Genomic DNA, 16,157 nt, shown 5'->3' with positions numbered 1-16,157 from the left:
ATGCTATGAACTTCAATGTGATGGATCGTTATATGTTAAAATGATGCACACACCCACTGACTGCTCATTGTACGACACTGACAAGATGCATGACGTTACTTGTATATTTAATAGCATTGGCTAAAGAAAATTAAATGTGGTTAAAATTTGCTTATTTCAATTCTATTATTTAGGGACCTCCTCCAGGGAACCCCACGATTGGAGACACATTTAAATACGGCTGATTCTAACCCACTTGAATTGATTTAGTAGTTAACTCATTAGTTCACTTAAATAAATGTCGAAGATTTGAATCTCTCCTTATATATATACATAGCAATTTATTGTCTGGCGACAAATCCTTAAATAAAATACGACAGATTTTTTTTTTGTGACTGAAATAAATTAAACAAAGAAAAACAAAAAAAACAAAACAAGGAACTGCTTAAATAGAGGGACAGTCCCGTTTAAGACTACTCTTAAACTCCTCCCAAGGTGAAAGAAGCTCCATATGCGAAAGTTGTAACTTCATCGCCATCTTTGCCATAGTATCTGCCACTGTGTTTGCATCTCTCATAATCAAACGAAAGTCAACACGCCAATTCCAATGCATGATATCTCTTATTTTGAGCACCAGTGGATCAATAAACCTAAAACCATCTTGAGTAACAAGATTAAATGCTTTCACACAATCTGTCTCACAAATAACATCTCGTTGACCCACATCCCAAGCTAAGAGATATCCTCTCCAAATAGCAAACAATTCTCCTTGAAGAATACTATTACTCTCAATCATTCCCAAACACCCCCTTTGCCAGCTCCCATTACAATATCTAATAACACAAGCAAAACCAACACTATCACCTGAACCAAAATAACTAGCATCACAATTAATCTTAAAAGTACCAATGGATGGGGGATTCCAAAAACCATTTAGAGTAGAGGGAAGGGACATACGTTGTAATTCAAAAATATTTCTAAGCTCCTTTTCTGAAGTTAATGCCAGACAAATGACTTTTTCCAGAGGCCAAGTTTCATGGGGATTAAAGATGTCGTTATTCCTTGCTCGCCATATCCACCAAAGTCCCGAAAAGAACTTGAACGGGTGCTCTCTGCTATGATACAAGAACCAGTTCTTCAAATCCAAAGGATGACAAGGAATATCCAACCTTTGCCAGACAAGCTGAGCTTTTGGACAATCCCGAATACAATGTATAACCGATTCCTGGCTAGAAAGACATCTTGGACACCTATCCGATGACGACATCCCTCTTCTAAAGCGAAAACTTGCAGTAGGAAGAGCCTCCTTAAGACACAACCAAGCCAAAAATTTATGCTTTTCCGGAACAAGCTGACACCAAAGCCAAAGCCAATTCTCCCTCTCCTCCCAACCAAACAGCTGCTTACACAACCACAAGTAACCATTGCGTGAGTCATAGACTTTGGCAGCAGACCCACTCCAATACCAACCCACTTCCGGACCTGCTTGTTCATCTGGATTGTAAGAGAGAATATTATCTTTCAGATTTTGAGATAAAGGAGAATAAAGAGTATCCAAATGCCACCTACCAACCGACCAAATATCCTGTATCCGGAGATTCGAATCAGAAATGTGGACATAATCCATCTCATTAGATAACCGTCCTTCTCTCCTCCAGCTAGAAAACCAAAAATTCTGGTTCAAATCTCCAATACACCAAGCAAACCCATCCTTCAACACTTTCCAAGCCTTGCAAAGACACCTCCAAATGGGAGAGTCCTTGTTCTTAGGATAACTAAAACAGTCATATAGAGATGATCGGTATTTGGCATCCAATAATTGGACCCATAGCTTGTTTGGCTGCTGGAAAAAAGTCCAAACTAGCTTCCCAAGAAGAGCAATATTTACACAATAAGGATCTCTAATCCCCAAACCTCCATATTTTTTTGGAGTAACCAGTACCTTCCAACTAACAAGATTCAATCCTCTTCCATCAACTTGTCCTTTCCAAAGAAAATTCCTCATCATAGACTCCAATTTACTAATGATTCCTTTGGGAAAAATAGAGACCTGCATCTGGTACGTGGGAATAGCAGCGGCAACAGAATTAACCAAGCAGAGTCTACCAGCCCGATTGAGTAAACTCCCTTTCCAGCTTGCTAGCCTACTCCGAATCTTATCCAGGACACCATTGAAAGCTGAACGAGTCACCCTAGAATGGCTAAGGGTAACTCCAAGATACTTGCCCAAATCCTGGACAAATCTGATAGAGGATACCCCAGTAAAAACCTCTTTCCTTGTTGCAGAGACATTCTTAGAGCAAAGCGCTTTAGACTTCTCCACATTAATCTTCATCCCAGATGCTTTGCAAAAACTCTCTAAAACCAACATCACATTTTGCACTTGTCTCTTTGTAGCTTTACAGAATAGAAGCAAGTCATCCGCAAACATTAAATGGGATATTCTTGGTCCCCCTCTAGAAATAGCAACCGGCTCCCACAAGCCCAAATCAACCTGATGACTAATAAAGCATGCCAGTCGCTCCATACACAACACAAAAAGATAGGGTGACATAGGGTCTCCTTGTCTAAGACCTCGGCTAGGAGTAAAGCCATTCAGACGACTCCCATTCCAAAGAATAGATAAGGAAGAAGCAGTGACACAATTCATAATCAAATTAAGTGTAGGAATAGGAAAACCAAAGCTCTTAAGGGTATGAGCTAAAAACCTCCAGTCAACTCTGTTATAAGCTTTCTCCAGATCAATCTTAAAGGCCAGTGTGCCTTTCTTTGATTTAGTCTTCTTCATAAAGTGGAGGACTTCTTGAGCAATAATGATGCTGTCAGGAGTTCCTCGTCCCGGAATAAATCCTCCTTGAAGCGGGCCAACAATCTCCGCAAGATGAGGACGAAGCCTATTAACAAGGACCTTCGTGATGATCTTGTAAACTACATTGCAGAGACTAATCGGCCTGAAATCTTTCATAGATACCGGTGATTCAACCTTTGGAATGAGAACCAGTAAAGTCTCCAACATTCTCGGATCAAGAGTAACACCGGAGAATGCCTGCTTAACCATCTTCCAAACATCAAAACCAATGATCTCCCAATATTCTTTGAAGAAGAAAGCTTGAAACCCATCCGGACCTGGAGCTTTAAAAGAGTTCATGTGAAAAACAGCTGTTTTAACTTCCTCCATAGTAACTGGTGCCGTAAGATTATTGCAAGCTTCCTCATTCAGAGAAGGAAGAGGCACATCACCAAGGCAACCCAAATCAACATCATCCAAATGACAGAATAAGCTTTTATAGAAAGACTCTGCTTCTTGACTCAGAACCTCTGGATCAGTTTCCCACACTCCATCCTTGAGAAAAAGGCCATGAATCTTATTATGCTTCCTTCGCGCAAGAGTTTGAATATGAAAGAATCTTGTATTCCTATCCCCGAACCTTACCCACTGCTCTCTGGACTTTTGGAACCATATGAGCTCTTCTTGCACTAGAGTATTATTATAATCATCAAGCAACTGTTGCTCTTTCTGACGCAAATAAATACTATCCACCACTTCCAAACGCTTTTGTAAATAATTAATCTGCTGCTCTAATTCACATTTCTTAACAAAAATGTTACCAAATACCTTCGAGTTAAACTCTAGTGAATTCTTCTGTACTTCTGAAAGCTTGCCATGAATTCCTCTATTACCAGACCACCATGACTGGTTCACAATATCTTTATACCCAGGATGAGTAGCCCAAGCAGCAACAAATCGGAAAGGTCGATTCCCTTTAGGCTGAAGACGACCTTTACAACGCACCAGAATAGGGCAATGATCAGACTGAAGCCTATTTAAAACTTCTGCATAAGCCTCTGGAAAGATAGATAACCAACTACTATTTATACATACTCGATCAAGCTTTTTTGCCACGTCAACATAATTTTTCACCCTCCTGTACCAAGAAAACTGCCTCCCGATAGTCTTCAGATCAAACAAACCACTATCCCCTAATGAAGTAGCAAACATGTCTGCTCTTTGATGAAAAAATTGACAGCCCTTAGATTCATGAGAAAATTTGACTTCATTAAAATCACCAAGAACAATCCAAGGTCCTTGAAAAACCATGGATTGTGCAACAAGATAATCCCAAAGGAGAACCCTTTTATTAAATTGAGGACTGCCATAAATACCACTACACCTCCAAATTAAATTATCAAAGTGAACCTCAACAGTAACACCCTGATCAAAAGCATCAATGAACTTACAACAAACACCCTTCATAGAGGATAGAAACCAAATACCTCCCTTATGCCCCTCTGCCTCTACTATACCAACAGAGTGATACCCCAACCTTTCCCAAAATAATTTTAAATGCTGAAAAGGGGAGTGAGTTTCAACCACAATAAAGAAAACAGGTCTAAATTTCCTAACAAGTTCCTTACAATGCACCCGGGCTAACTTATTAGAAGCACCCCTAATATTCCAAACAATCATATTTAAACTATCCATAAATAATAGGGACAGAATAAATAAGAACATAAACTCTAAACAGAATCACCAACCTCAATAGGTGGTTTGTCCTGCGGTACTGGCACACTCTGATCCTCAATAATTGCCACCTTTGGACCCCCTGACACTGCACTTGCCATGCTTCCATCTACTAAGGTTTCCTCCGTTGTGCCACCATTTTTATCAACTGGCGAGTTCTGCAAGGAGGAAGGCCGAGGACGCTTCCGTAGAGAAATTCCACGACGTGCAGGAGTTCTGCGCGATGGAGATGGCGCAATTTCATGTTTTTCTTGCTTCCCCATCCTAATGCCAGTTGATTTGCCTCCATCACCATGCAAATTGGGCCTTGGAACCCTTCTCGAACCAAACTTGTGCTGCTTTCCATCTTGGTCCTTCAAACCTGATGACTGGCCCATTGTAAATTTTTTCTTACGCAGCACTTGTTGCCAGCCCTCTCCATCATCCATGCATGCCTCATTAACAAGACCATCAGACACGTGAGGAGCCAATGATTCCGTAACCACATCCTTCCCTTTAACAACTCCTAATTTCTCACCCAAATCACGAGCTTCTGATTCAGCCTCTTTTTGAATCTCATGATTGTTGTGTGGCACTAGTGTTGGGGCTTCATTATTTTTTCCATCACCAAAGGAATTTATGTTTCCTTCCAAGGAATCTTTCTCCATGCACAACGATTTATCATGCCCATACCGTGCACAAGTAGCACAAATCAACTGTAAACTCTCGTACTCCACTTCATAAGTCACACCCTCCACTATAATATGTTTAATTACAGGCAACTCAAGATTAATTTGAACACAAGCTCGGGCATATTTTCCTCTTTCTGCAAGCTTAGTAGCCAAATCTACTTTCACCGGAATCCCAATTGCAGAAGCAATTCGCAGCATTGCTTGTTCCTGGTAGCACCAAATTGGAAGTCCCGAGACTCGAATCCATACCAGCGTTGATCCAAAGGATTTTTCGCATGGCCTAAAATCCACATCCCATGGCTTTACTGCAACATAGTGACCGTCTATCAACCACGGGCCACCAAGAATGACTTTCTCACGATCCCCAGCAATATCAAATTTAACCAAAAAATATCCAAATCCCACATCCAACAAATCAAACCCTCCTTTGATGCGCCATACTATCCGGAGCTTATGCATGAGAGCCGTGTAGCCATAATACTTATCCAGCACCTTGATCACGATGGCTTCCTTATAAGGTTCAGCTAGACAGCTCTTTGCCTCCTTGGTAAAACTGACACTTGGTGGACGAGAATCACCCTGCTTACCTGTCACCGTCGCGATACCATCCCCAGATAAAGACCCTACTAATGCAAAGGCCTTAGACTTTTCTGCACCAATAACTTTATCTCTATAAAAGAGACCTTGGTTGGCTTTCCTAACCCCTCTCGAGAAGAACCCTCCTTAACACCGGATGCACACCCACCCACGCTCTCCCCCTTATCTCTTCCGATGGCATGGCCATCTTCCTCACCGTGTTTCACCCTCAACCGCTCGTCCCCGCTTTCTCCTTCTCTCATTCTCTTTGAGTACGGAGTACGTACTCTTTCTCTGCTAGGGTTTTTTTCCAACTCTTCACAATGTCTAGAGAGATTCTCATTTGAGTAATACGACAGATTAATTCTTAGCTTGGGTTAGAGGATGCCGCGAGAAAAAAGATATAGAAGATTCCAAGGCAATTAGATGTTTCTATATAGCAAAAATTGAATTCTCAATATTTAATTAAGAGAGATTTAGAGATATTTGTTTAAGGTTTGTAAACTTAATTCATAGAATAATGACTTAGGAATAATATAAGGTGTCATAACACGCACTTTACCGTTGAATCAATTTTAATCAAATAACATAGTGTATGGCAAGCTTACCTCGCCTTAGAGGATCTGCAACCAACACCTACAGACATCCAACATGATAATATCTCCATAAATACCATAACTACACTCATTCCAGCATCCCTAACCAATAACCATAAACTTCTATGAACTGCCTAAGCACCTGAAACTGTCCATAATTTATCATTCAATGACTAATGATGACTTTAGTATGCAAGACAACGAAGGACCTCTAATTATATTTATAATATACAATGCACCCATTGCTTGGAGCTCAGTACAACTTCTGGTTAACATTAATTACGATTTCCATGGCATTGCCACACCACTCTGGGTAGTTACTACTCACTAGTATGGAATATTCATATTTCATGTTAAGGATGACGGAAAAAAAAAACAATCCAAACACAATTTTAAAGAATCAATAACTTTTTGGAAGAATCCGTACAACAAATAATAAACAACTCTATAAGCAGCTAAAATTACAAATGGGGGTAAGGGGAAATTGTCCCCAAAATTGACTCCACTTTTGTGGAGCAATATGAAATATGCTTGGACGCATAACTAGCATCCCAGAAGTTATTATTATAGCTGTGGTGGAAAAAACTAATTGAAGAATTGATAAAAGAAAACAAAATACAAAATACAAAAAACCTATTACCTATGCGGATCCTGAGCCAGTGGATAATATCTCATTTGTTTCATCATCACCAAACCTATATTGATTGTACACTTCAAGCAATAATTCCCTACAAGGCACAACGGCCCCAATCTTAATGCATGCCAAAAATGCACCAGAAAGTTTTCTGTGCAGACTGTAAGCTTCATCAGGTGGCGGAGTCAGCCTGTGCTTCAGCATCGTCGCACCAAGGTGTGAAATGCTTGAGGTAATGTTGGTTGACTTGAAGTCGAATCCACCGGATCTTGCAAATGGCAAACCCACAATGAAACCAGCTTGAACGTGGGCATCGAGCATCACATCTGATTCCATTCCAGTGATGAACCCGAGTCTCTGGGACATCTCTATGACCCCATCCCTATCAGTATTTGCACATGCTAGAACCTGATCAATCGTGTATCATAAATAAAAATAAGAATAATAAGATTTCCAGGAGTCTCTTAATCAATTGAATAATCAAACTTATTATGACCATTACTGTCTAGAGCCATTTTGATTCTCTTTCTCTATATTTCAAAATTTAGATCAATCCTTTCATAACTGCAAACAAATTGTTACTGATTTTCAGTTAAATGATGCAGCTTACCATGTAAAAAAAAGGACAAAAAAGCAATTTCCAGTAATGCCAAATTTCATTTCAACATAGGTAAAAAATTCAACAATTACGACCACCAAATTTTTCCTAATTATGTGGGGTTAGCTATAAAACCCCACATCAACACATGGATAAATGATAGGACAACTAAACAATTAAGAGGGCCAAAAAGAGCAGTTATGAACCAACATCCGCTTGTAATTGCATACCAAATATTACAGTAAAGTGAAGAAAAGAATGTGGAAATCGAAAACAACGTAACATAAAATGGAACGGAGAAAATATTAACACAAACAACATTAGCACAAATTATGATCTTAAACAATTAAACCTCATGTTAGTTATTGAAGAGAATGATAATGGAGAAGAGGAGACCTAACCATTCGTAAATAATCATCAACAAATCTTTTGGGGTAATCCCGTGCCGCTCCAAAATCAATGAGATTTATTGTTTTCTTCGCTTCATCATATAAAAAGTTACCCCAATTAGGATCAGTCTGCATCAAAGAAACCACCTCCAACATTAAATGAGACCAGAAATACATGCTTACAGCCATAAAACAAATCCAAAACTCATCATTCATGAAAGAGCAGACCTAGTTCATTCGTTACAGATGACACACAATAGACAGTGTCAACTGTCAACAATGGCATATAATGACTTCAAACATACGGGAAAAATAACAAATAACATGCCTGCATAAATCGAAATACAAATAACTCCATCAATGTGAGCTCCAATAACATTTTCCCAATATAATTACGAGTTTCCTGGTCCAGCAAGGCTACTTTGTCAATTGTAATTCCTGTAACAAGAGAAAACACTTCCTTGTTAAAAAAAAGTTGAAATTGAATAAAACTTGAAACAACATTTCTATTTATTCAATCAAAATAATGTAATAAAATTAGTCATTTAATTGACTGAACGGTTTTCAGAGTTCGCTGCAACTGTTAAGCAAGGTGCAATAAAAGGTTGTCCTGCAGGAGGAACAGGTAAAACTTGTAATTACCATGAACAAGCTCTGTAGTTAATACTTTTTTGCTTGAAAGATCATTAAAAACTATTGGAACATAAAGCCCTTCTGTGCCAGAAAGCAGATCTCGGAATCGCTTCTGACTTGCTGCCTCCAAGTTGTAATCACACTCACGTGATAGTTCTTCTTTGGCTACCTAGGGAGAGGGAAAAATACAAAAAAGATAAACAACATAAGAATCCAAATTGATAGATAACTTGTTTTAGACCAGAGCACATGGCTTAGACAGGACAAGGTGATGGGTGAAGAAAATAGAAAGAGGTAGTAATGAAAGTTGAAAGAGCAGCACATATAAATACAGAACAAATTACCATGAAATGAATCTGGCATTATACCTAACATTTGCAGGTATTTTTTTTAAAAAAAAAAAAAGAGAAGAAAAGAAAAGAAAAAAGGCCAGCAAGCAAGGGGTAGAGGGACTATGCAATCCACACCCCCAACAAATGAGAAATTGAATTCAGGGTGTTTAAATAAAATGATTAACACAACTAAAGAGCATACAAGAATTCTATCAAAACAATACAAACCTTTATAGCCCTGTCAAGATAAAGTCCTTCAGGAATCAGATTTGTGTAATTCAAAAGAAGTTTCACATTCTCAATGTCACTCTCAATGCTATTTGCAACACCAGGGTACTGAATTTTCATTGCAACTTGCATGCCATCCTTCATGACAGCTTTGTGCACCTAAATATTTTAGGAAGAACCTTGTTAGAAAATATTAAGTGTGACAAATAAAGTTGCATGATATTGTCGTTAGGACAATGCAAATTTTCTTGAGTGTAATATAACTGGAAACTTCAACTGTGGTTAGTGTAACTCTTTGCAAATTGAGAGTTTTGTATGTAATATTGCATAATCTCAGAGGAGGATAGTGTAATTGACCCCAGATTTAAATCAATACGTAATTAAACAAATAAACAAGCACCCATACCTGGCCAATACTTGCAGCTGCTATAGGTTCATAATCAAAACTAATCAGCTTTGATGACCAGTCAGGACCTAACTCAGCATTTAAAACTTCATTAAGCTGGCTCTTTGGCATCACATCTGCACCTTGGCGTACAATTTCTAATGCAGCCAGTATCTACAAATAGAACATAGAGAGTTTGCTTCTTAAGGCACATACATGGAGCCTATGACACTAGTCAGAAAATAAACATCTGATTGAGCACAATATGATATTAATTTTGCTAATCGGCATTTATAAAAATACAAGAGATAGTGGTAGCAAATATTATGAACTATAACCACCATTTTACACAAACTTCATAAACAAAATAATGCATATTCACAAGCTAATTAGTGAAAATGTAAAAGATGAGAAACAATCATGAAACAGGAGCTAAAGCCACTAGACCATTTGAAAGAAGAACTCGTGTTAACTGCTGATGATATTCAGCTCAGGTCGATCGACATCAAATAAAATCACACTACATTGAAACAGAAGACATGAAGCGGATTTGGAAGCACAATCCAGTGCTGATGAAAATGATTTTAGCCTTTTAGGACCCATTTGGATAGCACCAGTCGTAAGTTTATTTTAACATTTTGGAAGTCAAATCATAGGTTTAACTTTTGGTCCTGTTTGGGTATATAATATATTTAAGTACATCATAACTTATTCATACATTACTTTTTAAAAGTCCCATTTGCATAATCGCTTCAATACTATAATCTTCTTAAATAGCATACAAACATAAAAGTGTGCATAATAGAAGAATCAAATACCGGAGCTGGAACAAGAGATTCATCCTGAATGCTCAACATCTGCCCAATTTTGAGGGCAGCTCCACGCATTCTACAAAGTGCAAGAGCCAATCGCTCTGCATTCCTCTCAGACAAGAATGGAGAAAGCGGAGATTGATTGTCTTGAGAACTAGGCATACCAAAGGCAAGCCTCCTGGCAGATTCCTGAAGTGTCCCCCATGCAAGACTAGCTCCTAGCCCAGCAAACCTAAATTCCCATATCAACATATATTACACCACTAGTTCTTAAAGAAACACTGTCTATTACAAGAACTACATTTAAAGATAAACTTATCAACTCTGGATTTAGGCAATATTACACACGATAGTCCTTTTTGTCCTGTCTACACTGGTGCCACTACAAAGGTCCTCAGTGTCATATACTACTATAGTACAAGGCTACCAAGTCTAATATAAGTATATAGCCACAACCTAATTCTCAGAAGGACTAGCATATGTTTCTATAAACAAAAAAGACTTCACGTCTAATATCATCTAACACAATGTAATGTCTGTGTAATCTAACGAGTAAGATTCTGAGGCCCATGTTAGGAACACAGTAATCTCTAATAAGTACTTAGAATACATGTTGGTTACCAAACTAACCATTAGACCAGGAATCCAATGCTTCATCACAGCCAATGAAAATTGAATTGAAAGTATCACAAGTCAAACACAAAAATTGAAAATAGGACAGGTATTACTTCTAACTAACCATTAGACCCAGAAACAAACGCCTCATCAAAGCCAATGAAAATTGCATTAAAAGCATAGCAAATTAACACAAAGTTAATACATTAGAAACAACACTAACCCAAGAGCCCTGGAAAACGGAGTTTCAGGAACCCTCCTCTCCCTCGGTCTTCGCCTCGTCACCGGTGGAGCAATTGGCGCCATTTCGCCACTCCCCTCACCACCCACCTTCCCATTCTCATTCTCTTTCACATTCACATTCACATCCACCTTACCCTCAGAGCTCCGAGCCTCGCTTTCCTCCGCCGCCAAAACACTCCCATCCGGAACGGCAACAACCGGAGACGAAGCCGCCGCAGTCGCCGCCCCTGCCTCGGAATCCTCAACCCTAGGGCGGTTTTCTTCAGAAGTCAAAACGACATCATTTTCATCATTTCTTGTTGTCGTTTCTGGGGGCTGTGAAGAGCTGAAATAAACGACGGAATCGGTAGAGGCGCGTTTGGGAGCGTGAGAAGATTGAGGGTTTGAGAATTGGCGAAGCTTGCCGCTGGTGATTCCGGAGAGGTCAGTAGCGGAGAGGACGGCGTTCTTGATTAGGGTTTGGAGGTCGGACTTTGCGGCGGGTTTGATGAATTCGTTGGCGACGAGGGAGAGGCCATTGAGGAGCCTTGTGAGGTCCTTGGTATTGAAGAATGAAGAAGGCATTGATTTTATGTTGGTTATGGGTGTTGATGATGGTTCTTTGAGTTGAGATTGAGAATGTTGATCATTTTCTCTTTCTGCTCATTCTATTTCATACTTTCAGTTGATTTCATGTCTCGCACGGAAGCAACCAAACATGGCTTTTGAACGCCGACGTGGGCGCTGTTCCATCCATGGAACTCAAAAACAAAGAATAGAAAACTTTCAGAATCGAACCATTAAATCGATAAAATTAAACATTTAAAAGTTTATCAAAAATTAAATTCAAATTAAACTAGATATAATAAAATAATATATCTACTTACAAATATATACTTTATTTAAAAAAAAATATTTTTTTATATTTTATTATTTTAAATCGATCTGATAAAAATTACACTAGTTCAACTAATTAACTGATTTTGTTGGTCAAATTTCCTTATTTTTTGATCGGTTCATTGTCAATCGATTTTTACTTAAATTGAACCCGTCTCCTGATCGATTTCCAGTTAACCCAATTTTCAAAACCATGAAAAATAGTTAATCTACTTCTACACTTAGTCACTTACAAAGGGTTTTTTCTTCTTTTTTTTATATCAAAGATATACTTTCATTGCAATAAAATGAGTTGCAATTACAGTTTTGAGATGCACTTGCGGTTTTGACTTTTTAACATCTGGTCTAAAAGCAAGCCTGAGTAAAAGATAAGGGTAATCCCAGGAGAGAAGAAAATACGAGCGAGCCTAGGAAGCAAAAGAACGACGGTGAAGCTGATGTCTGATTTCTATCCCAATAGCTTTGATTTTAGATATTAATTAAGGATTGGAATAATTGCCAAAGGCTTCAGATCCACAGCAAAAATGATTTTTGGTTTCTAAGGGTATCCAAGATTCCAACTTCATATTATGAGAAGGACAAATGGACAGTCCTGTTTCAAGTTTAATCAAACTTGGCTCCCAACTAATATTCTTTCAGCCGTAGAACCAAGGTTCTCAATGTCTACCCTTTTTCAAATGCAATCAAACTTATCTCCTAACTAGTATTATTTTAAGTATAGAACTAAAACTTTCAAAAGTCATAATGTGATTCTACTATCATGACAATACCGGAGTACTTCCACTTCCACAACGACAAGTACCAAAGTGCAAGGGCTCAACGTGAAATAAAACGGACCAAAAAACGAACACGTGACTCGACTAAACAATGACCCAACTCAACTAAACACATGACTCAGCAACATAAAAACTCTCGAACAAACCGAATGAAACAAAACAAACCCATGACAACTACATAACAAAAACAAAACAGCTAAAATCCCCTCCATGATCTACACAACTAACAAATATTTACAATAAGAAAATCATGGTGTAGTGGTTAGGCCTTTTTTCTTCCTTTTATCCCAAAAGATAAAACTGAACCAAATTTTGAGCACAAACAAAAGCATCAAAGTATTATTAAGTCATAACAATACATAATGGGAGCAAAAGATTATAGTTTTATCAAGATTGCGAGAACCAAACTGGTCAATAAGTAAAATGACTAGTTCAGTGGTTCAGAAGTTCAATTGAGGTTCAACCGATTTAACTAAATATAAAATAAAATTATTAAAAATTTAATATATAATTTTAAATATTTAAATTTAATAATTTTTAAGTCTGATAAAATTTAAAATTTTATAATTTTACCTAATAAACTACCCATAATTTATCATTAAAAGTTCACAAACATCTTCAAACATCAAAATTTATAACTAATAAAAATCAAAATATGCATAAATGACAAATCAGAATAAGAAAAATCAGCATAAACAACTCAATCAGAAAAATCAGAATAAATAAAAAAAATTCCAACATAAACAATGGAGTGAAACTCTGCACCACAGCACCATCAACAACTCATATCAGAAAAATAAACAACCAGATTCAACAAATCAGAAAAATCAGCATAAACAATTTAAAATCAGAATCATAGCATAAACAACTCAGAATTGATTCCAGCATAAACAATTTGGCGCATTAAGTTGAATTGAATCAAGTCAGTCCATGTTTATTACTTAATGACTTTCTGTTATTGTAAGTGTTACTCTCATTCATCAATGCGGTTTATTTTATTGTTTACCTCAACTTGGTGAGTCTACTTTTTGTCCATATGATTATTCCCAATGGCTATCTCTATCAGTACTGCATAATCTAATGAATAAGGTGAGGCAGGCACCATCAATTCATGTTGAAAAACACTAAGCAATGCATGATAGATGTATAATATAGGATTCCTAAATCATGGAGTCATGACAATTAATCAAATCTTTTACTTTTGAACAAAAGCAAAGGTCTTAGGTATGCAGGCACTTACTCTTTTTGCCACCACTTCCATAAAATTTCCAGCCATAAAGTACAAACTAAATATAAGATGTAGCTTCAACATGAAAACTCTGTTTTGTGTTTCAAAAAGTGGTGGGCACAAGGGAAACTTTCAAATAAATATATTCAGCAAGAGAAGCTCTGATTAACATTTAAAATAATGGTATGACTTGAATATATTTATAGTTATATATACAACATAGGTGACAATCTACTAGAACATCAAAGATAATGCTACCATTTTATGCTATCAACCACTGCCTAAGGTCTTAAACATTCTTCAACAGATGCACTTGTTAGATTTTAAACCTTCAATCACTTTGATCCACTCTTCAATTCTGTTTTCTATTTTGCTATTGCTGTTAACTTTCTTACCTCAGGTACCAATTATTACAGTGAATCTCAACATGCTTCCTATTCTTGAAAATCCAAACAGAAGCAAGGTTGTGAACAGAGAGAGAGAGCGCTCGAACAGAGGAGACGACAACCGCCACAGAGCATCCACACGACGGCGAGGGGGCTTCCTACGATGGCGACACAGCTTCCTAGGACGGCGACGGAGCTTCCTACGATGGAGCTTCCCAGCGGAGAAGAGTTCCACGATGACAACGAATCGGAGATGCGGGGGCTGTGGTGGCTGCTGGTTGCGGGGCTAGAGGGGGGCTAGGGTTCTTTGTTCACTTTTCAGTTTCAAAGAGAGGAGTGGGACTGGGCTGTGTTGGGGGATTAGGATTTTAGTTTTTTTTTTTGAAAGGTATAAAACGGCGCCGTTTTGGAGGGGTGCATTGAATCGAGAAACTTTAAAAAACCAGCCGGTTCCGGCAGTACAATGGTTAATCGTCAGTTCAACCAGTTTTCTAACCTGTTTTTCAGCCAAGTGGTTTATGAGCTTAACCGGCCAGACCGATTCGGTTTTCAGAACAATGAGTTTTATAAAAAAGTAAAATAAAAAGAGAAGAAATTCAACTAAGACGGATATATATATATATATATATATATATATATATATATATATATATATAGACATCATTCCAATTTGACAAGATCAGTGCCATCCCAATAAAACCATAGCGGTATGCACCATACGCTACACTAACAAATCAGCTGAGAAAGGAAAAGAACCTTTAAGATCCACAATTTCATGTTACTCACAGAACTCAGCCATCTACATTGTTCAAAATACACACCAATTCAAACAATGCAATATACTGAGAAATATTACAATGAAACAGAAATCAGGCCCTGTTCACAGGTTCAAGTGCTTCAACAGTAACTACACTGTTTCCTCTAATTACCTGTATCATCAGTTTTAAAAACAAAATATGGGTTAATTGTACTCTATTTCCTCTAAAAATCTTCATATTCCTGTTTGACAAATCGAATTAATATGGAAAATGGAATGGAGTACGGGACTCACCACCATCCCTATTTCATTCTTTTCATTGCCATTGACTTCCACAGTGTTGTCAACAACTAAGTTCATAAACTGGTCAAAACCCCTGAGGGTACCAACAATCATCCTATTTGCATTAAGTTTTACTGCAAGCAGATAATAAAAACTATTCATTTTCAAACATAAACAAAAAGCCCTAAAAGCTACAAGGTTCAAAATTCAAATGTCTATCTTATATGATGTATGCACAGTTATTGATATACAACATTATTAACGGAAAAAGAAATCAAACTTACTCTGAAGCTTCATGTCCATGTACCTGGAGCATCGTAAAGAGGGGGAAAAGAAGAAAAAGAAATGTAGGTTAACGTATTTGCTCATTGCAACAGATTCTGAAGAAAGTTCAAGAAATCGAAAGATGAAATGAAGTGAAGACGAATAGTAATGCTTACTTCTTCAAATCCGGTGGCTGCCCTGATCTGCTCATGGTGAATAGTTGAGTAGAGTAGAGAACCAACAAAACCCTCACTGCACTCAGAAACCCTAACGATGGTTTCGCACTTTCGCGCCTTTGTTTAATTTATAACCATCAAGCCCAATAAAATATAATCCAAGCCCATAACCATGGTTCTAAAAACAGGACCGAACCGG

The 16,157-nt window shown here is 37.8% G+C and overlaps 2 protein-coding genes across 2 annotated transcripts; both read right to left on the bottom strand.

Annotated features, from left to right (window-relative positions):
- Positions 1–6,734: 6,734 nt before the first annotated feature.
- Positions 6,735–14,817, bottom strand: LOC112784215 (protein ABC transporter 1, mitochondrial). Its single transcript, XM_025827356.3, has 10 exons — positions 14,489–14,817; positions 13,872–13,942; positions 11,194–11,953; positions 10,362–10,587; positions 9,565–9,717; positions 9,159–9,317; positions 8,608–8,767; positions 8,294–8,403; positions 7,978–8,094; positions 6,735–7,386 (listed from the first exon to the last, which is right to left on the bottom strand). Exons 3-10 carry the CDS (start codon positions 11,775–11,777, stop codon positions 6,985–6,987), a joined length of 1,911 nt encoding a protein of 636 aa, XP_025683141.1. The 5' UTR covers positions 11,778–11,953; positions 13,872–13,942; positions 14,489–14,817; the 3' UTR covers positions 6,735–6,984.
- Positions 14,818–15,162: 345 nt separating this feature from the next.
- On the bottom strand, positions 15,163–16,104 carry LOC112784214 (probable small nuclear ribonucleoprotein G). The gene is made up of 4 exons (XM_025827355.3): positions 15,959–16,104; positions 15,803–15,825; positions 15,531–15,652; positions 15,163–15,408 (listed from the first exon to the last, which is right to left on the bottom strand). Exons 1-4 carry the CDS (start codon positions 15,991–15,993, stop codon positions 15,349–15,351), a joined length of 240 nt encoding a protein of 79 aa, XP_025683140.1. The 5' UTR covers positions 15,994–16,104; the 3' UTR covers positions 15,163–15,348.
- Positions 16,105–16,157: the final 53 nt, after the last annotated feature.

The sequence above is a fragment of the Arachis hypogaea genome, chromosome 20 (genome assembly GCF_003086295.3).
Source record: "Arachis hypogaea cultivar Tifrunner chromosome 20, arahy.Tifrunner.gnm2.J5K5, whole genome shotgun sequence".
In the NCBI taxonomy this organism is placed as follows: Eukaryota; Viridiplantae; Streptophyta; class Magnoliopsida; order Fabales; family Fabaceae; genus Arachis; species Arachis hypogaea.
Note: the sequence above shows the minus strand (reverse complement) of the source record. Positions and strands in the feature narration are given on the sequence as shown.